Genomic DNA, 25,314 nt, shown 5'->3' with positions numbered 1-25,314 from the left:
ACACTTCTCCGTCCAATTGGAGGATTCTTGTACCAAAAACAACCTCTCTCTCTCTAAATGCTGGAAAAGGATCTGTAAAGACTTAATTATCTCCAAATGCTCACATTCAAAGCATTGTCTTGCATCTTTGACTTTGTCTGTATATATGTTTCTGGAACCTACCTCTTCATTCACCTGAGGAAGGAGTAGCGCTCCGAAAGCTAGTGTTTGAAACAAACCTGTTGGACTTTAACCTGGTGTTGTAAGACTTCGTACTGTGCTCACCCCAGTCCAACGCCGGCATCTCCACATCATAAATGCTGGAAAGACCAAGGAACTGATCATCAACTTCAGGGAGCGTAGCACGTCACCCCCCCCCCCCCTTGGCTACATCAATGGCTCCGAAGTGGAGATGGTCGCTAGCTTTAAGTTCCTGGGGGTCACCATCACCGACAGTCTGTCCTGGTCCACTCACGTTGATGCAACAGTCAAGAAAGCCCAACAACGTCTCTACTTCCTAAGGAAGCTAAAGAAATTCGGCATGTCTGCATCGACTCTCACAAACTTCCACAGATGTGCGATAGAGAGCATCCTATCCAGCTGCATCACAGCCTGGTATGGCAACTGCTCGGTCCAAGATCGCAAGAAACTGCAGAGTGTGGTGAATTCAGCCCAACGCATCACACAAGCTTGCCACCCCCACATTGCTTCTGTCTACACCTCCCGCTGCCTCAGGAAGGCAGACAGCATTATCAGAGACCCCTCCCACCCAGGCTTTGCCTTCTTCCAGACCCTTCCATCAGGCAGAAGATACAGAAATCTGAAGACCCGTACATCCAGACATAGGAACAGTTTCTTCCCCACAGCTACTAGACTCCTCAGCGACTCCCCCTCGGACTGATCTGTTCCCTGTAAGAACACTATTCACGACGTCCTATGCTGCTCTTGTTTGGCCCTTGTTCTGCACTGTAACCAATCACTATTTGTTGATGCACCACTGTCAATGTACTCTGTAGATTATTCTTTTGTCTACTACGTAGGCACTGTGTACGTTCCCTTGGCCACAGAAAAATAGTTTTCATTGTACTTCGGTACATGTGACAATAAATATCAATCAATCAATCACGATTCTTGACTGTCAATCTCGAATTGTCCTTTTTTGTCCATGTCCAATATAATTTTAGAACTATGAAAAGTGCTCAAAACAGTTTCAAAACTTATTTTTTTACAGACCCCATCCTTTTCCCAAGGTTAGTTACTGGCAGCAGCAGCCTGAAAATTCAACTTCAATTTCTGGAAACTCCAGAGCAATTCAGGTTGACCGAAGTGAAAGAATTTGTGTTCAGATTGCTCCTAAACACATTTGTGATACAAATTGAGCCAATTCCGACCCAAAGCAACTTGCACTTTTTTAACAATAACAATAACAATAACAAACAAGAGAAAGGCTGAAATTCGCCATCCTTTTGTCCCTGATCTGAACAGAGGGAGGTGAGGATGCAGAGTGACATATCGTCCAGGCGTAAATGAAAACATTCAACTCGAGAGCGGCATGGCGGCGCAGTGGTTAGCACTACTGCCTCACGGCACCGAGGACCCGGGTTCGATCCCAGCACCGGGTCACTGTCCGTGTGGAGTTTGCACAATTTTCCCCGTGTCTGCGTGGGTCTCACCCCCAAAGATGCCCAGGGTAGGTGGATTGGCCATGCTAAATTGCCCCTTAATTGGAGAACAAATATTCAACTCGTTTGTTGCTTTCTCCATTTGCCATGGATTCTGGTTGGTGTGAACATTTGTTCTGAAAACAGTTCTCAACAGTTTGCTAAAAATATAAACATGAGCTTGCTGATGTTTTACTCGTCACCACACATGCAAGTTCCTCTTGTTTCATTGTGTTAAATTCTGGTGCTTGGGAACCCTCATACCCTTTGATTTATTATCTACTATCCCGGCTCCACTCTTTAACTCTTGCTAAGTTCGGGATCCATGGAAGCTGTTCCCTGTTTGGTCATTTATCTGAATGACAACTCTGTGGCAACTTCAGTGAGTGTCTGCAGGTTGAGTCCCAAGTCAAGTCCTCATTGTCTATTAGCACATCAAACTTTCCAGTAAAAGTTGTGCTGAACAGCCAGAAGAGTGTGGAATCTGGAGGACTTGCTTCCTTCCAGCACACAAGCACTGTGCCCTGAGGGGAACGTCCCTTTTGCCGGTTGGGTCATTGACAAACTGACTCAGTACAGAGTGAGGCTGGAATTGTGGGGCCTTCCAGTTCATTATTACTCTGATTGAGTCATAGAAACGTAGAATCCCTACAGTGCAGAAGGAGGCCATTCGGCCCATCGAGTCTGCACCGACCCTCTGAAAGAGCACCCTGCTTAGGCCCACGCACCCACCCTATCCCCATAACCCAGTAACCCCACCTAACCTTTTGGACACTAAGGGGCAATTTAACATCGGCAATCCATCTGGATTGGGGCTGGTTTATCACACTGGGCTAAATAGCTGGCTTTTAAAGCAGACCAAGGCAGGCCAGCTGCACGGTTCTATTCCCGTACCAGCATCCCCGAACAGGCGCCGGAATGTGGCGACTAGGGGCTTTTCACAGTAACTTCATTTGAAGCCTATTGTGACAATAAGCGATTTTCATTTCATTTCATTTCTAACCTGCACATCTTTGGACTTTGGTCATTAACCAATTAAATGATGCTGGGAGCTGATTGAACAGAATGGCTGAATGCTGGACGGAGCAGAAACACCCGTACAGGGCAGCTGGGTGGGATTGCTGCTCTCTGTGCTGCATTCTTGATGTAAAAGTCATTGCTTTTCACTCTGATTCTGTTCAGTTTTTTGGGAGAATACTTTGTACCTAACTCGAGCTGAAGTACTCGTTGGTATACAATAGGTTTGCCACCTTTGTGCCTCTAATGATTCCCCCCTCGCTTTCCGACACAATGGCAAAAAGCTGCAGCTTTCAACATCATCTGGCAGGAAGGGAAATTCCAGCCGAGGTGTTATATTGATGGGTATTCATGCTTGGTCATTGCATCGCACGGTAGCCTTGTGGATAGCACAATTGCTTCACAGCTCCAGGGTCCCAGGTTTGATTCCGCGCTGGGTCACTGTCTGTGCGGAGTCTGCACATCCTCCCCGTGTGTGCATGGGTTTCCTCTGGGTGCTCCGGTTTCCTCCCACAGTCCAAAGATGTGCAGGTTAGGTGGATTGGCCATGATAAATTGCCCTTAGTGTCCAAAATTGCCCTTAGTGTTGGGTGGGGTTACTGGGTTATGGGGAACGGGTGGAGGTGTTGACCTTGGGTAGGGTGCTCTTTCCAAGAGCTGGTGCAGTCTCGATGGGCCGAATGGCCTCCTTTTGCACTGTAAATTCTATGTTAATCTATGTTATTGCTTTAGCAACAGAGTTGATTGTAGATGATTTGTCTTGTTCACACATTGAAGCTGTAAGATTTTTCTGATGGCCTCTGAAATCCACCACCATCAAGAATAAGACCAGCAATCGGAGGATTAATTAGAAGGAGAATCTTAACCTTGTGGTTTTCAACGTGAGCGATGGTGATATAGCTGCGGCAGGTATATAAGATGGTGAATGATAAAGAATAGTTAAATTTATAATGCTTGGATTGGATTGGATTGGATTTTGTTTATTGTCACTTGTGCCGAGGTACCGTGAAGAGTATTGTTTTGCGAGCAGCTCAATAGATCATTAAGTACATGGAAAGAAAAGGAAATAAAAGAAAATACATAATAGGGCAACACAAGGTACACAATGTAACTACATAAACAGTGGCATCGGGTGAAGCATACAGGGATATAATGTTAATGAGGGAAGAAGCTGTTTTTGAGTCTGTTCGTGCGTGTTCTTAGACTTATGTATCTCCTGCCCAATGGAAGAAGTTGGAAGAGTGAGTAAGCCGGGTGGGAGGGGTCATTGATTATGCTGCCCGCTTTCCCCAGGCAGCGGGAGGTGTAGATGGAGTCAATGGATGGGAGGCAGGTTTGTGTGATGGACTGGGCGGTGTTCACGACTCTCTGAAGTTTCTTGCGGTCCTGGGCCGAGCAGTTGCCATACCAGGCTGTGATGCAGCCTGATAGGATGCTTTCTATGGTGCATCTGTAAAAGTTGGTAAGAGTCAATGTGGACATGCCGAATTTCCTTAGTTTCCTGAGGAAGTATAGGCGCTGTTGTGCTTTCTTGGTGGTAGCGTCAACGTGGGTGGACCAGGACAGATTTTTGGAGATGTGCACCCCTAGGTACTTGAAACTGCTAACCATCTCCACCTCGGCCCCGTTGATGCTGACAGGGGTGTGTACAGTACTTTGCTTCCTGAAGTCAATGACCAGCTCTTTAGTTTTGCTGGCATTGAGCGATAGATTGTTGTCACTGCACCAGTCTACTAGGTTCTCCATCTCCCTCCTATATTCTGACTCGTCGTTATTCGATATCCGGCCCATTATGGTTGTATCGTCAGAAAATGATCCATCAGGTTCATCAGGGCAAGGCAGTGATGTAATGGTATTGTCGCTGGACTGATAATTCAGACACCCAGGGTAATGTTCTGGGGACCTGGGTGAAATTTGAATTCAATAAAAAACCTTGAATTTAATAATGACCAAGAAACATTGTCAATTGTCGTAAAAACCCATCTGGTTCATTAATGTCCTTTCGGAAAGGAAATCTGCCGTCCTTACCTGGTCTGGTCTACATGTGACTGCAGATCCACAGCAATGTGGTTGACTCTTAACATGGCACTCAGAGGGCAGCACGATGGCACAGTGGTTAGCATTGCTGCCTACGGCGCTGAGGACTCGGGTTTGAATCCCGGCCCTGGGTCACTATCCGTGTGGAGTTTGCACATTCTCCCCATGTCTGCGTGGGTCTCACCCCCACAACCCAAAGATGTGCAGGGTAGGTGGATTGACCACGCTAAATTGCCCCTTAATTAGAAAAAAATAATTGGGTACTCAAAATTTAAAAGGAAAAGAAAATGTCACTCAGTTCGAGGGCAATTCGTGATGGGCAACAAATGCTGGCCTTGCCTGCTACGCCCACATCCCACGGAAGAATTTAAAAACAATCCTACCCACAAGACAATCTTAGCTCATGCTCCATCATCCCCACATCCACCATTGATCATCATGTAGCTAACACTTCTCTCACAATAACTCCTATGTGTGTTTACTGTAAAAGATCCCCAATGCACTTCAGCGGAAACGTACCAAATTAAATTGTTTCATAAACGCCACAGTGGGGCAGTGGTTAGCACTGCTGCCTCACGGAGCCGAGGATCCTTATTTGATTCTTGCTCTGGGTCACTGTCCGTGTGGAGTTTGCACATTCTCCCCGTGTCTGTGTGGGTTTCGCCCCCACAACCCAAAGATGTGCAAGTTAGGTGGATTGGCCACGCTAAATTGCTCCTTAATTGGAAACCTTATTTAATAAAATAAAAACATTACGATGGAAGATTTTTTTTCTTCAAAAAATATACTTTATTCATAAAATCTCTAATAAACATTACAGAACATTTGAAATTGCTATGACTGTACATTTCCTCCAAAGGTACATATTCACTTGACTTTCTTGCATTCAATTGGGATGACATTCCACACATTTCCCCGTTTACATTACAATTCTTTCTTAAATATTTACATCGTCATGTTCCTTTCAATGATGGAAAATTTATCTTACTTCTTCCAAACTCACCATCCCACATGGGGAAGGACTTCAAATCTATAAATGACAATGTTGAGTGCTTCTCACATTCAAAGCAGACTTGTTAAAACCACTTTACCCAAGCACACTTTGGATAATATACTTCCCATTCATTCAGAGGCAGACTGATGTGTGACATTGAAACCAACAATTTAGAGAGAGCTGTGTTTAGAAGTGACTTTTTTTTATGTGTGTGTGACTGCAGTTTATTCAAATCCATTGTGGACTTGTGCCACCAAGCAGAGGGAGATCTTCCTGCATTCCTCCAACGTTGTCATGGCAACAGGAAATATTCAAGCTGTAACGTCAACCCCCTGTTTGCCATCCCATTCCCCTCAGCCCATTTAAAATTGGCAATGAATGAAATTCAGAACTCTCCCCATCCCACACTCTAATAAAAAAGGACATGTCACCAAAGAATTGATCCTAGGGCTTGGCTTTAAGGAAATCTTCAAGGGGGATAGAAAGACAGCCGGGTTTAGGGATTTAGGAATTCCGGAGCGGACAGCCCAGGACACTGAAAGTATGGCCGTTGATGGTTCAGGAGATGTGCAAGAAACCAAAATTGAAAATACCCACAATCGCTCTTTTAAAAAGCGGCTTAAAAACAAAAAGTCTCAACAGTAACTTGACTTGAAATATTTTTAAAATAAATTTAGAGTACCCAATTCATTTTTCCAATTAAGAGGCAATTTAGTGTGGCCAATCCACCTACTCTGCACATCTTTGAGATGTGGGGATGAATCCCACGCAAACACGGGGAGAATGTGCAAACTCCACACAGACAGTGACCCAGAGCTGGGATCGAACCTGGGACCTCAGCGCCATGAGGCAGCAGGCTAACCGCTGCACCACTGTGCGACTTGAAATATTTTGCTGCATCTTATTGGTCCCTTTCCCCATCTGCTGTGTGAAGATAGACCCATAACTCCTTTAATTACTGCAATTAAAATGAGGACTGGTTTGATTGGTGGCCAGAGCCGAGGGGTTACCAATCTTCCAGACTTGTCCTGGAGTCTCCAGTCATTAAAGATTAATCTCCCAAATACTGCTGCGAGCAATAAGCAGGACAGAAAAAAGAATCAACTGCTTTGTATTCCAGCATTCAGCTTTTCCCATTTTCTCTTACCTGTATAAGAAAATCAATGCCTCAATTGAGATTGCCAGAATTAGGGAGCTGGTAGGCTGCTGGTTTGGATCATTATTTTGTTTTAGCACCGAAGGCTTAACCCTGATCTGAACCCTGTTTGTGAACACAGGTTTGAGCCGGGATTTATTTAAATACACTATTTTAGTGTTGTTAATGGCTTCAGGATAGTGCAGCATCAGGGCAGCACGGTGGCGCAGTGAGTAGCACTGCTGCCTCACGGCGCCGGGGTCCCAGGTTCGATCCTGGCTCTGGGTCACTGTCCATGTGGAGTCTGCACATTCTCACCGTGTCTGTGTGGGTCTCGCCCCCGCAACCCAAAGATGTGCAGGACAGGTGGATTGAACACGCTAAATTGCCCCTTAATTGGACAAAATGAATTGGGTACTCTAAATTTATTTAGTAAAAAGGTTAGTGCAGCAGCAACTTAGTGCCATTGGGCTCTGGGCACATCACAATGAGGAAGTTTGACCTCCATTATTCCAGTAAAGTATATCTGTGACGATTTTCACACTGCAACGCACTTCCACTGGGAGAAAGCACTCCCTGCAGTCACATTTTAGGAAAATCGCCCCGGTATCAAGATTGTATTCGAAGTATTACATCTGCCATCTCCTCAAAACCTAAATGTGTGCTAAAAGAACGGTTGTGGATGGTTGATGTATCGATGACAGCAGTTGAGTCTCGCCATGATTAGAATGTGCTGGAATGTTTGTTTTCCAAAGCCATAGCGGGGACAATGAGTGCTGATTACAGAAATTGCAGTGTTGTAGCCAGGGAGAGCAGAACGAGTGAATGGGTTCCCTTGTCATCACATGGCCTATGTTGCACACCATGGCAGGTTGCCAAGTCTAACACAGGGTCGCCTAGTAAGCTGTCAATGAAAAGCAGGGGGTGCAGGAGAGAAATGAGAAGAATTAAGAATGAATTTCCTCCTGAATGGAAGATGCAATAAACCGCTCCCCCTGTGGTTAGGTTGTCATGGCAGAGTAAAGATCAACCACAAAACCACAAATTGTGTTTTCTTAAGTCAAAGTTGATTTGGCTGGCCTCAAGCAGGACAGGAGCGGGATGCTACAATTACTGTTCAGGTAGCAACAGGAGCACCAACCCGAACAAAAGAAAATTAATAGCGAAAGCCTCAGAGATCCCACCAGAGCAGCCTTTCTTTGTCAATATCTCAATGCGAACCTCTGGCCACCAAGAGCCAGAGTGTGTCCATCGTGGCAGATAGACCTGAAACTCCAGCAATGACAGGGACTTGCAAAGAGCTACAGGACCTAATTGAGCATAAGTGCAAAGCTTTGACAATGTGCTAATGTGCGCACATCTCAAGACAAAAGCAGCAGTCCTACAGATGTCTGAAGGAAAGGGTTCAGAATAACACCCGTGACATAAATAGCAAATGACAGGGAAAAAAGAGCATGGAAGATCCAACAGCTCAGAGACACCAATGACATTTGTGGTTTCTTGAGTGCTGTCCAGACAATCTATGGCCAGCACCCGAAGGCTCCACGTCACTGGGATCCTGGCATGGACGGGAGCTCATTCAGGACAGGATGGTAGTCAGTGCTCACTGAGAGAACGAGCGCGATTCAGTGGCCTCTGCACCCGACTTGGTGTTGGGATGAGGCCGTTGAATCTCATGAAAGGCGTCTTGTGATAGCCGCGATGTACGAAACCTCTTGCGAGATTCAACTCACTCTCGCTCTTGCTGGGCGAGATCCAGATCTGTATATTTAATAGCTCATTTAAATATCCATTCACTGGATTGATCCGGCAGCAGGGATTCACCGGCTGTACCGAGGCGGCATTTAGTACAGATCCAAATGTGGACCATGTAATGGCACCTAGGGGGACACCCAGGCCATTAGAAACCCCTGGACAGTCAGGGCAGGGCAGGGTGGTACACTGGCACTCCCTCTGGCACCTGGGAACCTTGGCACTACCAGCCTGGCACCTGGGTAGCACCACCTCAGCATTGCCAGGTTGGTACTACCAGGGGATGGGCTCGGAGTGTACATTGCCGGGTTGGGGGGGGGGGGGTTCCTGGGGGCTTCCCCAAGTTTAAAAAAAAACATTTAGAGTACCCAATTCATTTTTTCCAATTAAGGGGCAAATTAGCGTGGCCAACCCACCTACCCTGCACATCTTTGGGTTGTGGGGGCGAAACCCACGCAGACACGGGGAGAATGTGCAAACTCCACACGGACAGTGACCCAGAGCCGGGATTGGACCTGGGACCTCGGCACCGTGAGGAAGCAGTGCTAACCCACTGCGCCACCGTGCTGCCCTAGGCTTCCCCCAGGTTCAGGGAGGATGAGCGGTGGTTATAAAATATGAAAGTGAAAATGAAAATCGCTTATTGTCACAAGTAGGCTTCAAATGAAGTTACTGTGAAAAGCCCCTAGTCGCCACATTCCGGCGCCTGTTCGGGGAGGCTGTTACAGGAAGGGAGGGTAGCACGGTGGCACAGTGGATAGCATTGCTGCCTCACGGCGCCGAGGTCCCAGGTTCGATCCCGGCTCTGGGTCACTGTCCATGTGGAGTTTTCGCCCCCACAACCCAAAAATGTGCAGGCTAGGTGGATTGGCCACGCTAAATCGCCCCTTAATTGGAAACAAATGAATTGGGTACTCTAAATTTATTAAAAGAGGAAAAAAAAGAAAAGTGGCAGTTGTGACGGTGCCTGAGCAACATGGCCCCCATTCAGAGCAAAGTCAGAAAGCCATTTGAGAATTCAAGGAACCACAGACCCTCTGGAACAGATGGAAGCCCTGTCGGAATTGTGGGACAGAGCGAAAATAAACTCCTGGCATGTTGCAAAACCTCATCTCCCTGATCTGGGGAAAGGAGTGCATGTTGGAGGATCTCGGGCAACAGGCAATCTTCAATATATTCAAGAAGAGAGACATCGGCTGATTGTGACAACTGAAGAGGAATGCCCCCTGCTGCCCATGGAGTATTGTCGCCAATCCGGCTGCCCTCAGATATTTCTCCCTGTCTTCCGCCTGTTGTATAATGACAAGCAATCTATGATCCTCGCAAACGGAGCCAGCACTGACCCTATCTCGGTGAAGACTCAGGTCACAAAAGGTGGGGCAGGAGATTTAGAGGGGTTTTGAGGAAAATGTTTTTCAACCAGAGGGTGGTGGGAATCTGTGGAACTCACTGCCGCAGAAGGCAGTGGAGCCAAGTCACTGGATGTCTTTCTAACAGAGATAGATACTTGGAAGAATAATAAAGGGTGAACAATTTACTGTAACTACATCCAACCACTAGATGGTGATCAAGCACACACACGTGGATCGAGTGATAATCTTGATTCGGGGGGAAGGCTGTTAGGTGAGGTGGAGAGTAATCGTGTTATCAGGAGCTCTGTAATTGGAATCATGGTTTAGTGGATCTGTAATCTTTTATATCTGAGCAAGCAAGTTGAATCTATTTAGTTGCAGTGCAAATAAATGAGCTTTGTTCAAAACTTAGCTTGATGTTCTTTGTGTGACACTACTCTTCGAAGCCATCCTCATTCAGAAAGCAAAGAACATCACATGATTAACAAGTGGATCAAGAGTTCTGGGGAGAAAGCAGGAGAATGGGGATGAGAACCATGTCAGCCATGATTGAATGGCGTTGCAGACTTGATGGGCTGAATGGCCTAATGCTGCTCTTATGTCTTCTGCTCTTAAGTTTCTTTTTTGTAGGCTGTAAACCAGAAGTCTTGAAGCTCTGTCTAGAGCTTACACTAGCACTGCCCTGTCCTGTCCTGAGTAGCTCTTGATGTGTTGGGTGTTCTGGATCACATACAGGTCACCAACACTTGAAATAGTGCAACACTATTTTATTGAATCATTAACTGTTTAAACATACTTAAACAGTGGGTTAATACGATAGTAACTTTAACTAAAGACCTCTGCCTTGTCCTAACCAGTCGATGCACTCAGCACATGGTGAATGTCTGTGTTGCAGGCAGTGAGCTCTGTCCTCCTAGCTAGCTGCAACTCGAATGAGCGGGAACTCTGATGCCCCCTGTCTTTATAGTGCATGTGCTCTCACTGGTGATTGGCTGCGGTGTTGTGTATGTTGATTGGTCCCACTGTGTGTCCATCAGTGTGTGTCTGCACCATGATGTATATTATGACAGCTCTCTCCAGCAGACCCTGTTGTGAGATCATGTCCAGTAGGTACACAGTCTATTTGCGTCTCTGACCTTCTCTTACTTTTAAGAAAATTATCCATCTTCACAGTCCTCTTGACCGCAGCTGGAAAATGGAAGAAACTCTGTTCCGTGATTTGGCTCTGAAAGCACATACATGGAGGGCTCGTGGCGTTGAGTGTACTTGCTGGCCGTGTGACCTGCTCTCTGCTGCCGCTTGTTCATGAAAGACTCCACATAGCCTCATTTATTTTTATTTAAGAGGCAGCAGCGGCCATTGGGCGCTGCACCCCCACGATCAGGACCACTGTGGGAAGGCCGCGATCGGTCGCTCTGCGTAGCTCCCAACTCTCGGCGCGCAGTTCACTCTCGGCCCGCCCACACTTTGAAAAGCCACGCTGTAGAGAACGGCCTTTGCAGAGAATACCCACACCCACACAGTAGTCGAGGAGACAACGCAACTTCCCCACTCGCATTCTTTTCCATTCCTCGACCCAGGATATTGAGGCCAGGCTGATATCTCAGCTGTGACCAACGAGTTTACCAGAGCCCAGGAATTGGAGGTGATCAGTGTGGCTCTGGTGTGGAGTGTCCAGGGTAACTACACAGTGGCAACTGGTGTCTTTCAGTGATGTGTGAATAAGATTTACCCAACTGAAAATGAGTCGGCCACTAATATGTTTGGCCGCACTGAAGATGGAAAAATGAAAGGCCTGTATTTATAGCACACTTCATCTCATCTTTTAAAAATGTTTCCCCAGATGTCCCTCCCTAAAATTAACACCATAAAAAGAAATGAGACACAAGCGATTGAGTTCATTTGAGGTTTGCGGGAACTCGCTGTGTAGAAATAGCATTTACCAACATAACCACAGTGACTGTGGATCAAACATAAGCATTGGTGACGAGCTTGCTTGAAGCCGAGCAAGTTCAGCTTGGATCAGAGGTGCATCAGAATCCTTGTTTCTCGAACTGGCGACGTCTCTGTCAAAAAAGTTCGGAGGGGTTATTGGGTTATGGGGATAGGGTGGAAGTGAGGGCTTAAGTGGGTCGGTGTAGACTCCATGGGCCGAATGGCCTCCTTCTGCATTGTATGTCCTATGACTGCTCGTTATGATGGAGCAGGAAACATCTCTGAGGAAAGTCACTCCTCCCCTGCCACATCACTTTTTTATTTAATGGGATACTTTAAATTTAGGATATCCAATTCTTTTTTTCCAATTAAGGGACAATTTATTGTGGCCAATCCACCTACCCTGCACATCTTTGGGCTGTGGGGGTGAGACACGGGGAGAATGTTTCAACTCCACACGACAGAGACCCGAGCCGGGATGGAACCCGGGTCCTTGGCACCGTAAGGCAGCAGTGCTAAGCACTGCCCCACCGTGCCGCCCGTCACAAAAGGAACTTGAGAAGGTGAAAAAATGACTTGACCGGGACGACAGCAGACCTGAGAAGTTACAGGAGAGGGCGAACCTCTTTTCCCGAACACAGTGAAGGCTGGGGGGGTGACCGAATTGAGGTATTTAAAATTATGAAGGGGTTTGATGAGGTAAATGTTGTAAAGCATGTTGCCACTTGAAGGGAAGAGCAAAACTGGAAACCATAAATATATAAGGTAGTCACTAATAAATCCAATAGAGAATTGAGGGGAAACTGCTTCACCCAGAGAACGATGAGACTGTGGAACCCGCTCCCACAAATAATAGTTCAGACAAATACTCTAGATGGATTTTAGGTGAAGCCATAAGTTTGAGTTTTTGTTCCACACAAGCTTCCTCTCATTCTTATTTATTCTAACCCTGTTAACATCTCCTTCTCTTCCTTCCACTTCCATCTGTTTATCTAATTGTGCCATTCAACTACTTCTCCTGGTAGCAAGTTCCACGTGATCAATCCCCCTAACCTGCACATCTTTGGGTTGTGGGGGTGGGACCCAGGCAGACAGGGGGAGAATGTGCAAACTCCACACGGACAGTGACCCGGGGCCGGGATAGAACCGGGGTCCACGGGGCCGTGAGGCAGCAGTGCTAACCACTGCTCTCGCCGCACCATTTGGAGATAACTTTGAACAGCAGTAAAAATGCCAATTCCTCTGCTCTTTCTTTCTTTCTTTTCTAGTTACCATTCCCCCCCACTTTCCTAAAAAAGAACCAAAGGCCTTTTTCAGTTTTAACGATTTTCAATGATTTTGAATAAAGACGAGATGTTAACATGCTAACTGAGACAGTTGTTGTACCTTGATGTCCCAGAATATGCCTTTGAAAGGAGAATGGACATTAATTTTCCAAATTCTGCGTTTTACGCATAAAATTGAAGCAGGAGGAGGCCATTCGGCCCCTCGAGCCTGCTCCGCCACTCATTATGATCATGGCTGATCATCAAGTTCAATACCCTAATCCCGCCTTCCCACCATATCCCTTGATCCCTTTTGGAACAGGTTTATAAAACCCCCCCACCCTCCTCCGCGAAACCAAAAGAGCAGTCTGTGCTCTTCCAGTATTAGACAGCAGTTTAACAAGGAGACTTTCACTGACCTTTAGTTGAAGAATAAGCTTTTGAAATGGAATCTCCTGCTGCTGAACTGACACCAGGAGTTGAAGAGAGCTGAAAGATCTGCAACGTTCAGTGTGGCAGCTCTCAGCAGTGAGGCCCCCGTGACCAGGTATTGATTTTCTTGGGACAGCGTTAACAATGTACCAGGAGCACGGGCAGAACTTGCCATAATTGTTTGGGGGAATTAGAGCTTTGAAGAAGCCTAACGACAAACTGCAAGCATGTGTGTTTGTGTGTGTGAGTACATGTGTGTGAGTGCGTGTGTGCCTGAGTGTGTATCTGTGTGTGTGTATGTGTGTGTGTGTGTGTATCTGTGTGTGTGTGTATGTGAGTGCATGTGTGTGAGTGTGTGTGTGTATGTGAGTGTGTGTCTGTGTGTGTGTGTATGTGAGTGCATGTGTGTGAGTTCGTATGTACCTGAGTGTGTGTGTGTGTGTGAGTACATGTATGTGAGTGCATGTGTGTGAGTGTGTGTGTGTATCTGTGTATATTTGTGTGTGATTGTTTGAGTGTATTTCTGTTTGAGTGTGTGTGTATGTATGTGTCTGTGCGTGTGAGCGAGCATGTGTATGTGTATGTTCGTCTGACTTCATGTGTCTGATGGAGTGTGTCTATGTGCGAGCATGTATGCCTGTCTGAGTGTCTGTGTGTGTGTTTGTGAGCATGTGTCCATGTACGTCTGAGTGTGTCTATCTGTGTTTGTGTGTGTCTTGAGTGTGTGTATGTTTGAGTGTGTGTGTATGTTTGAGTGTGACTATGTCTGTGTGCATTTATGTTCGTGTGTGGGTGTTGTCGTGTTAAGCACACTGAGATAACACGGGCTGCAACTGGGTGCAGCTATAACTGAAATATACTCCAGACCTTGAAGTTAGTTCAATTTGATTTATTGAACCTGTCACACAATTTGCTCAGTTCTCTGTGAGTTCGACTCTCTGCTAACCTAAGTGTGATTACTCTGTCTGACTGAACCAGACTAGCTCTTAGCCACGTGCTGTAGATGTTATGTGATATATGCACCTGACTCACTCTGTAGATGTCCCCAGTGGAAAGAGACAGAGTGTGAGTGCCTCGTGCCTTTTACAGTGGGAAACCACCGCCAAGTGTTCTGCCTGCTGATTGGTTATGTCCTGTTCTCTGTGCTCATTAGCTGCCTGTCTGTATCTCATTATGTGCATGTCTGCAGATCATGACAGGTGTGTTTGTGTCTGTCTGAGTGTGTGTTCAGTTGTGTCTGGTTCACCGAGAAGGCACACAGGCCAAGCTCCATTTGTTAAACCCTGCTCGACATCAAGGCCAGGCTGTCAACCCTTGCGGTTCAGAGGTCATGTTCAGATTAAAAGCACAATGATACTTGGCTGCAGAAAGGTAAACACCCTGATAACGAAGCTTGTAATTACTGCAGTTGTGAAGGTTTATTCAGGGGAGGGGGGCAGTGCGGAGACATTTCATAGAACCCCAACAATGCAGAAAGAGGCTATTCGACCCATCAAGTCTGCACCGGCCCTTTGGAAGGCTACCCTGCCCAGGCCCAACCCCTGTCCTATTCCTGCAACCCCACCCTCAGGGGCAATTTATCATGGCCAATCCACCTTAATCACACATCTTTAGACTGTGGGAGGAAACCAGAGCACCCGGGGAAACTCACGCAGACACGGGGAGAAAGTGCAAACTACACACAGACAGTGACCCGAGGCCGGAATTGAACCTTGGTCCCTGGAGCTGTGAGGCAGCAGTGCTAACCACGGTGCCACCGTGCCGCCCAATAATGTTGTTGGCTTGAAGCTCGCATATGTTTTTCAGTCAGCAATCCTAACCAAATCCAAGCCAATTTTGGATGGATAGAAAAGAGAAAGATTGAATAGATAGTGCCTAAGCATGGACAAAACCATGTAGCCAACACTGTACTTGGGATCTGGCAAACCTGCTGCTCTGGATGCAGATGTGCTGACAAATTTGCAACTTGTGAGAAGCCACACCAGCCGTGAGATGAATGACTGTGTTATTGGGAGTTTTTTGAAATAAATTTAGAGTACCCAATTATTTTTTTCCAATTAAGGGGCAATTTAGCGTGGCCAATCCACCTACCCTGCCCATCTTTGGGTCGTGGGTGTGAGACTCACGCAGACAGGAGGAGAATGTGCAAACTGCACACAGACAGTGACCCGGGGCCAGAATTGAACCCGGGTTCTCGTGAGACAGTCGTCTTAACCACTGGGCCACCATGTCACCCTGGTGTCATTGGGAGTTGAGTTAATTTTGAAGTGTTTTCGGCCATTGGGAGATTTCCATTGCTGAAAAATAAAAGCAGTTTCGGATGTTTGGCCGTTTTCTGCACCGCCGCAGTTCAAGATCCCATCACAAAGCACAGGACCTCCAGCTTCCTCTGCCCCGCAGTGTGACATGAGTACATCATGGTGGCCACTGAAAAATAAACGATTCCAGCTCTTTTCACGATCTGGGCTCCTCTCGATATTCGGTACGTTCATTGGGGAATTAATTCACGTCGAGAAGGAAAATTGCAGCTTTGCTAGTTGGTTGTTTCATGCAAGCAATTGGTTTACGCTCAAAATCGGAAAAGGTTATCTTTACACAGAGGGTAGTGGGTGCCTGGAACTCGCTGCCGGAGGAGGTGGTGGAAGCAGGGACGATGGTGACGTTTAAGGGGCATCTTGACAAATACATTGTTGCCAATTTAATGGAATACTATCCCACGAGCGTCACCAATAATGTTGCCAATTAATAATGATGCTCTTTAGAATCGCCAGGTATCAAATGATACCACCACAAGGCTTTACCGGATATCGATCAAAGGACCACACAACCAGTTAGTCAGTTCAAGTTCAAAGATGGTTTATTTACACACAAGGATTACTTCTACATGCAACACAAAACATTACAAGTTAAACTACACCTAACAACTACAATAACCTATACTTAACTTCAGGGCAACCGACTCTATGCAGATGGACAAGGCCTTTGTCCATCTTGCGTGGCTGGGTGGAAGAAGTGGCTCTGTTTCTGCTGGGCTCATCCGTCTGGTAGCGATCGTTGGTCTTGAACTTGTCTGTCTGGTCGTTATGCTGCACTTGAGTTGGCACAGGCCGGATCCAAGAGAGACTGAAATCATGGCTGCATTGTCTTTTAACTGGCTTGAGTTTCCCCGCCCCTTTTGTGGGCGGTTTCTGGGTCACTGTCAATCAATTCCTCAGGGCTCCACCCTCTGATTGGTCACATCCAATCAGAACCTGCCACATCACTTTTGGGGTGGGCGTCAGTGGCCAATCCTGGGAGGGCTCCGAGCAGGACCTTGGTGCCGCCTAGTCTGGAAGATGATGTGATGGACCTGATGGTCCCATTGTTATTTTAATCGCCTTGAATGATCCATTTGCAGGTGTGAATTCCTGCATACTTCTGGGCTGCCGTTTGGAAAGGTACAAGCTGCAGCTTGTCTGTGTCCCAAACCTGGCCACAATTCCCATCATTCTTTACAGGTGGCCATCTCAGATGGCTACAACATGAATGGGATGGTAATAGAGGGTTACGGACCCCGGAAATGTAGAAGATTTTAGTTTAGACGGGCAGCAGGGTCGGCGCAGGATTGGAGGGCCGAAGGGCCTGTTCCTGTGCTGTACTTTTCTTTGTTCTTTGTTTTTTGTCCTTTGTTCTTTGTTTGGGGCTCCTGATCACTGACTGACCTGTCACCCAGCGTGGGGCGGGATTCACCGCAATCGGCGAATTGGCCCGCTGCCAAAAACGGCGCGGACCACTCTGGCGTCGGGCCAACCGGAAGTAGCGGAATTCTCTGCACTTTCGGGGGCTAGGCCGGCGCCGGAGGGGTAGGCGCTGTGGCAATCGGCGCCGAAAGGACTGCGCGAGTTAGCACATGCACAGAACCACCGGCGTGGTTTAGCTCATGCGCAGACTGGCCGGCGTATTCTATCGCATGCGCAGGGGGGTGTCTTCTCTGCGGCGGTCATGGAGGAGCCCTACAGCGGCCGGCGGGGAAGGAAGGAGTGCCCCACGGCACAGGCCCGCCCGCAGATCGGTGGACCCCGATCGCGGGCCAGGCCACCGTGGGGGGCCCCCCCCTTTCGGGGCCGGTCCCCACGAGAACCGCACCAGCCGGCCTACCAGCCACGTCCCGCCGTGTGGGACCGTGTCCAATCCACGCCGGCGGGACTGGCCAGAAACCGATGGCCGCTCGGCCCATTGGGCCCCGGAGAATTTCCGGGGGGGGCCGCTGCCAACGGCCCCCGACCGGCATGGCGTGATCCACGCCCTCGCCCGAAAACCAGCGCCGGAGAATACGGCAGCCACTGTTGGAGCAGCGGGGTGGGATTCGTGCTGCCCCCCCCCCGGGGATTCTCCAACCCGGCGGGGGGGTCGGAGAATCCTGTCCAAGGAAACCAAACGCAGAGGATCACACACAACCTCCTCAGTAAACTCTGGGCGGGATGGGGATTGAGCGTAGAAAGAAAGACGAAGATTGATATCACACCTTTCACATCTTCAGGATGTCCCAAGCGCTTCATAGCTCATTGGGTATTTCTGAAGTGCGATCGCTGTCGTGGGAAACTTAACGGCCAATTTGCGCACGGCAAGCTGCCACAAACAGCCGCTTGCTAAATGACCAGTTAGTCTGTTATTATTGATGTGTTTGTCAAACGGATAAATATTGAGCACCTGAAGGGCAGACGGACTTCCTTCGAAAGCTGGGCACCTTTGCCGGGGCAGCACTCCCTCAATACTTGCGCTGGGAATGTGAACCTGGACTCCGATAGACCTTTCCCTGGTCTGTATTAGGAGATGAATTCAGTGAGGACGCACGATAAGAGGTTCTTTATTTCTCTCTTTTCAGATAATTTGTAAACTGTCGGTGAATTGACATGAAGGTTTTGTGGAGCAATCAAATCTGAAACATGACCTTGTGCAAACATGTTTTCTCTCCATAGCAACCCTTTATTGCAGTCCTGACCTTTTTCTGCCGATCAGTGATTTATCAGTGAGTTCTCTTGTTACCGTGCTGCTGGATAGACACAGTGCTGTCTGATAAAGAAAGGAGGATTCAGATGGCTAGGATCACTGTTCAGTTTGAATTCTGACGCCTTGAAGTGTCAGGTGTCCGTTGGGACTTGTCAAGCCAGCGTCAGCCGTGTCTCTGGGTAGTAGCCTCCAATCACCAGGGAGACTAACTACTCACTTGAATATGCAAATTTGGGTGCCGTCCGTTGTGGCTGGGATCCAGAATGTGGCACCTCGCGAGATCGTAACAAGCCAGGGAAATCGCACAAGAGGCCACCCCGCGTCTCGAGTCGGGCACGGTGCGACTGTTAAATCTAGTTTCCAGCCAATTTACATTTACCTCAAATTGCAGTTACTGACGGATCTTGGGGTGTAGAATTTCTACCAAAGGTGCCCTGAGCTCTGGAATTCCCTCCCTCATCCCGCTGCCTCACTGAAGATACTTTTTAAAAAAAAAATTTAGAGTACCCAATTATTTTTTTTTTCCAATTCAGGGGCAATTTAGCGTGGCCAGTCCACCTACTCTGCACATCTCTGGGTTCTGGGGGTGAAACTTTGGGAGAACGTGAAAACTCCACACGGACAGTGACCCAAGGCCAGGATTTGAACCCGGGTCCTCAGCGCTGCAGTCCCAGTGCTATCCACTGCGCCACATGTTAAACCCTACTTCTTAAACTTTAACTCTCTGACTAAACCTTTGGTCTTCTGACCTAACATCTCCTTGTGTGACTCTGTGTCGTACTTTGTTTTATAACGTTCCTGTCAAGTGCTTTGGGATGTTTCATTGTGTTACAGGATTATTTAAATGTCACTTGCTTTTTTAAATAAATTTAGAGTACCCAATTCATTTTTTCCAATTAAGGGGCAGTTTAGCGTGGCCAATCCACCTACCCTGCACATCTTTGGGTTGTGGGGGTGAAACCCACGCAAACACGGGGAGAATGTGCCAACTCCACACAGACAGTTACCCAGAGCCGGGATCGAACCTGGGACCTCGGCGCCGTGAGGCAGCTGTGCTAACCACCGTGCTGCCCTCAAATGTCACTTGTTGTTGATGAAGGCTCTTTACAGCCCATTGCAAATCTCCAGGTCCTCTCGCAATTCAAAATACCTGAACCAGAACTGGGAATGGAAATAGGACAAAGGCTTTACAGGTCAGATGATGGTTACTGTTAGTACTGGAAGTCCAAACTGGCAGGAAGCAAAATCTTAGACCTTGAATTTGCGACTTTCAAAAGCTTCAAATGTCATCTGTGAACCTCTCCCCCACTCCTGTGCCTCGGTCGTTACCGACTATCAATTCATCGATAGTAATCTTTTGTGAAGTTCTGCCTAAATAGCACCTCATTATTTTCCAAAATGCTGGAGAAGCTCAGTGGGAGTTACTCCTTTCAGTTGTAAATGTCTTTTGTCCTGTTTCTTCTCTCAAACTTGCAGACGAGGAGATGCTTTACACTGTGAAAAACACCTCACTTGTACAACCAGACCACGACACAAAAGTGTGCATGAGCACGCTTCTGTCCCCCCCCAACACTCCCCTTCCCTGCTTCGTCATTGCACAAACATCACCTCGGACTGAACACGGTTTCCCTAACATGGAGAAAGTTCAATTATTTGAGCAAAGCCAGGTTTGTTGGTACAGGCACTCACATTGCCACGCTCAATATCTTACAGAGCTCCACCGCTGCCACGTCCGACATGAACTTCAATGTGGTCTGAACTAAAAGCAAAATACTGCGGATGCTGGAAATCTGTATATAAACAGAAGATACTGGATAAACTCAGCAGGTCTTGTAGCATCTGTGGAGGGCGTGGGTTTCCTCCGGGTGCTCCGGTTTCCTCCCACAAGTCCCAAAAGACGTGCTGTTAGGCAATTTGGACATTCTGAATTTTGCCTCTGTGTACCCGAACAGGCGTCGGAATGTGGTGACTAGGGGCTTTTCACAGTAACTTCATTGCACTGTTAATGTAAGCCTACTTGTGACAATAAAGATTATTATTATTATTATAGTTAACATTTCCATAGACCATAAGATTTTGGAGCAGAATTTGGCCATTTGAGGGCACCACGGTGGCGCAGTGGTTAGCACTGCTGCATCATGGCGCCGAGGTCCCAGGTTCGATCCCGGCTCTGGGTCACTGTCCGTGTGGAGTTTGCACATTCTCCCCGTGTTTGCGTGGGTTTCGCCCCCACACCCCAAAGATGTGCAGGCTAGGTGGATTGGCTCTGCTAAATTGCCCCTTAATTGGAAAACAAAATGAATTGGGTACTCTAAAATTAAAAAAAAAAGAATTAGGCCATTCAGCCCATCGAGTCTGCTCCGCCATTCGATCATGGCTGATATGTTCCTCAGCCCCATTCTCCTGCGTTCATGAGGTAATGATGCAGCTGTACAAAACCTTGGTAAGGCCACATTTGGAGTACTGTGTACAGTTCTCGTCGCCTCATTTTAGGAAGGATGTGGAAGCTCTGGAAAAGGTGCAAAGAAGATTTACCAGGATGTTGCCTGGAATGGAGAGTAGGTCTTACGAGGAAAGGTTGAGGGTGCTAGGCCTTTTCTCATTAGAGCGGAGAAGGATGAGGGGCGACTTGATAGAGGTTTATAAGATGATCAGGGGAATAGATAGAGTAGACAGTCAGAGACTTTTTCCCCAGGTGGAACACACCATTACAAGGGGACATAAATTTAAGGTGAAAGGTGGAAGATATAGGAGGGATATCAGAGGTAGGTTCTTTACCCAGAGAGTAGTGGGGGCATGGAATGCACTGCCTGTGGAAGTAGTTGAGTCGGAAACATTAGGGACCTTCAAGCAGCTGTTGGATAGGTACATGGATTACGGGAAAATGATATAGTGTAGATTTATTTGTTCTTAAGGGCAGCACGGTAGCATTGTGGATAGCACAATTGCTTCACAGATCCATGGTCCCAGGTTCGATTCCGGCTTGGGTCATTGTCTGTGCGGAGTCTGCACGTCCTCCCCGTGTCTGCGTGGGTTTCCTCCGGGTGCTCCGGTTTCCTCCCACAGTCTAAAGATGTGCGGGTTAGGTGAATTGGCCAATGATAAATTGCCCTTAATGTCCAAATTGCCCTTGGTGTTGGGTGGAGGTGTTGAGTTTGGGTAGGGTGCTCTTTCCAAGAGCTGGTGCAGACTCGGGGGGCCGAATGGCCTCCTTCTGCACTGTAAATTCAATGATAATCTATGATTAATCTAGGACAAAGGTTCGGCACATCGTGGGCCGAAGGGCCTGTTCTGTGCTGTATTTTCTATGTTCTATGTTCTATAACCCCTAATCTCCACTCCCAAGGGCATACGACTCTCCTGCAGGACTACAGAATGGTCAATAGACTCGAAACGCTCACTATCGCACTCAGAATTGTTGAGTCTTCCGCAGAGACACTCACTTTCAAGATGGACTTGAAAATAAACATTGCAACCAATGACACCTTAACATTGTGACATTTTCACTTGGAGATTTTACTGGAGAGACAAAGAAGGGGAGAGAGAGAGGTCAGAAAGACAAACCGAGATAGAGGCACGTTCCCGTGTGATCCGCCTTTTAAATTGAGAATGGCGGCCATTGCTGCCTTTGAAATGAGAATAACCGAGGCTGTGTGGAGTCTTCCGGCCAGAAGCGGCAGCAGCGCGCAGGTCACGTGCCCTGCACGGACACGTTTTTAAAAATTGTTTTTAGCAGTTTTCACATTTTTGTGTTACGCAATCCAGTTTGCCCTTTAAATTTAGAAGTTTCATCTCCGAGCGTCGTATTGAGCAAAGCACCCAAAGAAGAATTAAAAATTACAGGTGACAGAAATGCCAAAGAAGAATTGGAAGAAAAAAACAAAATTGTGCGAAGGATCGTGGATCGTTACACATATTTACATGTTTCCCCCCCCCCCCCCCCCCCCCCCCCCCCCACCCTGTGGCTGTGGGCCCCCTTTGTCCACTCTGTCTCAGTCGGACAGTCCAGTGTTGACCCGAGCTTTGTGTTGTTGTTCCCTCTGCCTTTTCCTGCTCGCCCTCGGGTCCGTCTCCTGTGGCTATGTCGATGGTATCCCGCAGCCTTTTTAGTGGTCTATTTTTTCCCATCCCTTGTCTCGTCCAGGTGTAAGCAGATCTCATCCAACAGTCGTCCGTGCAGATCCCCGCAGTTCCCCTTCCCTAGGTCACCCGCGTCCAACAGTTCCTCAGCTAGCGAGTATCCGTTCCCTACAGTGTTGATCGGTATGCCCTGCACATACACTTAACGACATTCGCCCTGTTTTTTATGTGCTTTTGGTGCGAAATCACAGAGGAGAGCAGTTTCCATTATCAAGATGACTGTAAAGATGGCTGGATTTCTCACAACTAAATGATTGCCAGAGTCACAAATAGGCAGCGTACCTACAGGACAGGATCTCACAGCAGAATCTGCTGCAGTGAGCTGCCCAGGAGAGTCCAAAGCAGGGCAGAGCAGTGCTGGTGTTAGCTCTGTACAGAACTTGAGGGCCTCTGGTTAACAGCCGACAAAGAAGAAACTTAACTAGGGAACAAAGCAGAATAAAGATGGTTTCTTGAGGTATGGTTTTGTCAACTGGGCCAATGCAAATAAGGATGTAAAGCCCAGATGTTTTATATGCAGGGAAGTACTGGTAAATGAGAGGAGAGGTTTCAGATTTTGAAAGAGAAGTGGCTGGTGAAAAATTCCTTTTGAGGGTGAGACTTCAGTTTCAGTTATTAACTTATAGCTGACTCCAAATGAAAAGACGATGCTGCTGGACCTGACCTGTGACAGCACATCAAAACACTTCAAGTCTCTCTCCAATTCAAGAAACTTTCTGGCATTGCTAAGTCTTGTGTCTGTTGCTGCCTGTGGGCTAATTTCCTCTTCCTATGTCTATGTGATTTCGCACTGGCTGTGCTTCGTGAAGATTATTTTGATCTTGCGTAGACTCCACAGATGTCTCCTTCCAGATTTAATTAATATCTAGCAATAAATAACTTGCTGGGAAAAAAACCTTGAAAGTAAAGTGTTGCCTGACTTTACACTTTGAACATTTTTGGAATTTAATCCAAGACTTTAGCTGTAAATTTTTTATGGTTGTCATAATTGAATTTTGAAATGGTAGCACTTAGAACTTGTAAATGTGATTACATCATTCCAGAGCTGGAAGGAGAGTGAGAATTCTCAGAATAGAGACCGTGCCAGACCTGGGTCCAGTGTAAGTCGGCGAGCACAGGGGCGATGGGTGAACGGGATTGGTGTCAGTTAATCAACAGGGAGTCGAGATTTGAACAAACGCATAGTGAAATGTGGGAGACGTGCCAGGGGACCATTAGAATAGTCAAGTCTGGAGGTACCAAAAGCAATGAGGAGGGTTTCAGCCATAAAGGAACCGTGTTAGGAGTGGAGTTGGGCAACACAGTGGAGGTAGATGATGGTGATGGAATCGATTTGCAGTTGGAACCCTATCTCAGGATCAAATACAAAACCAAGGTTTCAAATGGTACAGTTCAACCTCAGACCACCTCTCGGCGGAGGAGGTGGGATTCAGTTTGCAGTATGTTTTTATGATGGCCAAAGTGCGATATCAATGCAGGTTGATCCTGTTGAATAATTGGAAAGCTGTCATTATTCTATCTCAGGCCAGCAACGTCTTCACAAGGGAAGGGAAGCGGGTGAAGAAGAGGGAGGAGCAGGTATTTGCCCCTGACTGCAATTAAGTTACTGTGAAAAGCCCCTAGTCGCCACATTCCGGCGCCTGTTTGGGTACACAGAGGGAGAATTCAGAATGTGCAAAATACCCAACAGTACGTCTTTCGGGACTTGTGGGAGGAAACCGGAGCACCCGGAGGAAACCCACGCAGACACGGGGAGAACGTGCAGACTCTGCACAGACAGTGATCCAAGCGGAAATCAAACCGGGGACACTGGCGCTGTGAAGCAACAGTGCTAACCACTGTGCTACCGTGCCACCCATTTATCAGGGGGAGAGGGGTGATAGGAATGTGGCACCTCGCGGATGGTATGGGCCAGCGCTCAACCAGAAGGGCCGGAGGAAAATGTTCATCATCTTTTTGTGCCCCTTGTTCCTCTGCCTTTTAACGGGAAACTCAAATGCCAAGAAAGAGCTGCGGCATTCCGATAATCCCACAACAACGAGGTGCTTTAATTATCCCAAGTCTCCGGGACGACCTCTGACCAATTGATCAGTCAGAGCCATTGTAATCAGCATGAAGTAGGTTTCTGTGGTCAGGGTAGGCCGGGGCACTGCTTGTTGAAAAACAGGGGGCTGTTGAATTGTTGTGTTAAAACCTGAGGGGGCCCTGTGTCTCGAGCTGACAGACAATGGAGTTCATCTATCAGGATTCCTCTCTTATCAAAGTAGGACACTTAAAAGACCATCACACCACCTTCCGCAAACCCTGAAAGCATTTCTACCAATTCCCATTATGAATTTTATTATAAATCCAAAGTTGATCAGGTAGTCACACCTCAGTGCTGTGCGGGGCAGGGAAGAGAGAGTTATAAAAAAAATCAAATTCCCAGTTTCATCTTTCCTTTTCTGAAGGAATGTCTGAATATTGCATTGAAGTCACCACTCATCTTCCTCGTCTGAATTCCGACTCTTCATCTGTGAACCTTGATGGTAGGTAGTGGTGGCTGTTCCACTATGAAGGGCTTCCCTTGCCTGCTTCTACTTTCCGTACATCCAATTTCCAGTCAGAGTAACTCAAGGGAGGGGGC

At 47.3% G+C, this 25,314-nt stretch overlaps 1 protein-coding gene across 11 annotated transcripts in view; it reads left to right on the top strand.

Moving 5' to 3' along the window:
• The window catches only part of LOC140427207 (protocadherin-1-like), a 577,095-nt gene that overhangs the window by 352,239 nt on the left and 199,542 nt on the right, over nucleotides 1-25,314 (top strand). The window contains exon 4 of one of the 11 annotated variants that reach the window (XM_072512816.1): nucleotides 20,262-20,326. The exons of the other annotated variants lie outside the window; for them this stretch is intronic. Within the exon in view, the coding sequence (XP_072368917.1) occupies nucleotides 20,262-20,311 (50 nt within the window). The 3' untranslated portion in view covers nucleotides 20,312-20,326. Of the gene's footprint in view, nucleotides 1-20,261; nucleotides 20,327-25,314 lie in introns of those variants that run through there. 11 annotated transcript variants of the gene reach the window in all.

Source organism: Scyliorhinus torazame, chromosome 7, assembly GCF_047496885.1.
Source record: "Scyliorhinus torazame isolate Kashiwa2021f chromosome 7, sScyTor2.1, whole genome shotgun sequence".
Classification (NCBI taxonomy): domain Eukaryota; kingdom Metazoa; phylum Chordata; class Chondrichthyes; order Carcharhiniformes; family Scyliorhinidae; genus Scyliorhinus; species Scyliorhinus torazame.
The sequence above is the reverse complement of the archived record's forward strand: the minus strand, read 5'-3'. Positions and strand labels throughout refer to the sequence as shown.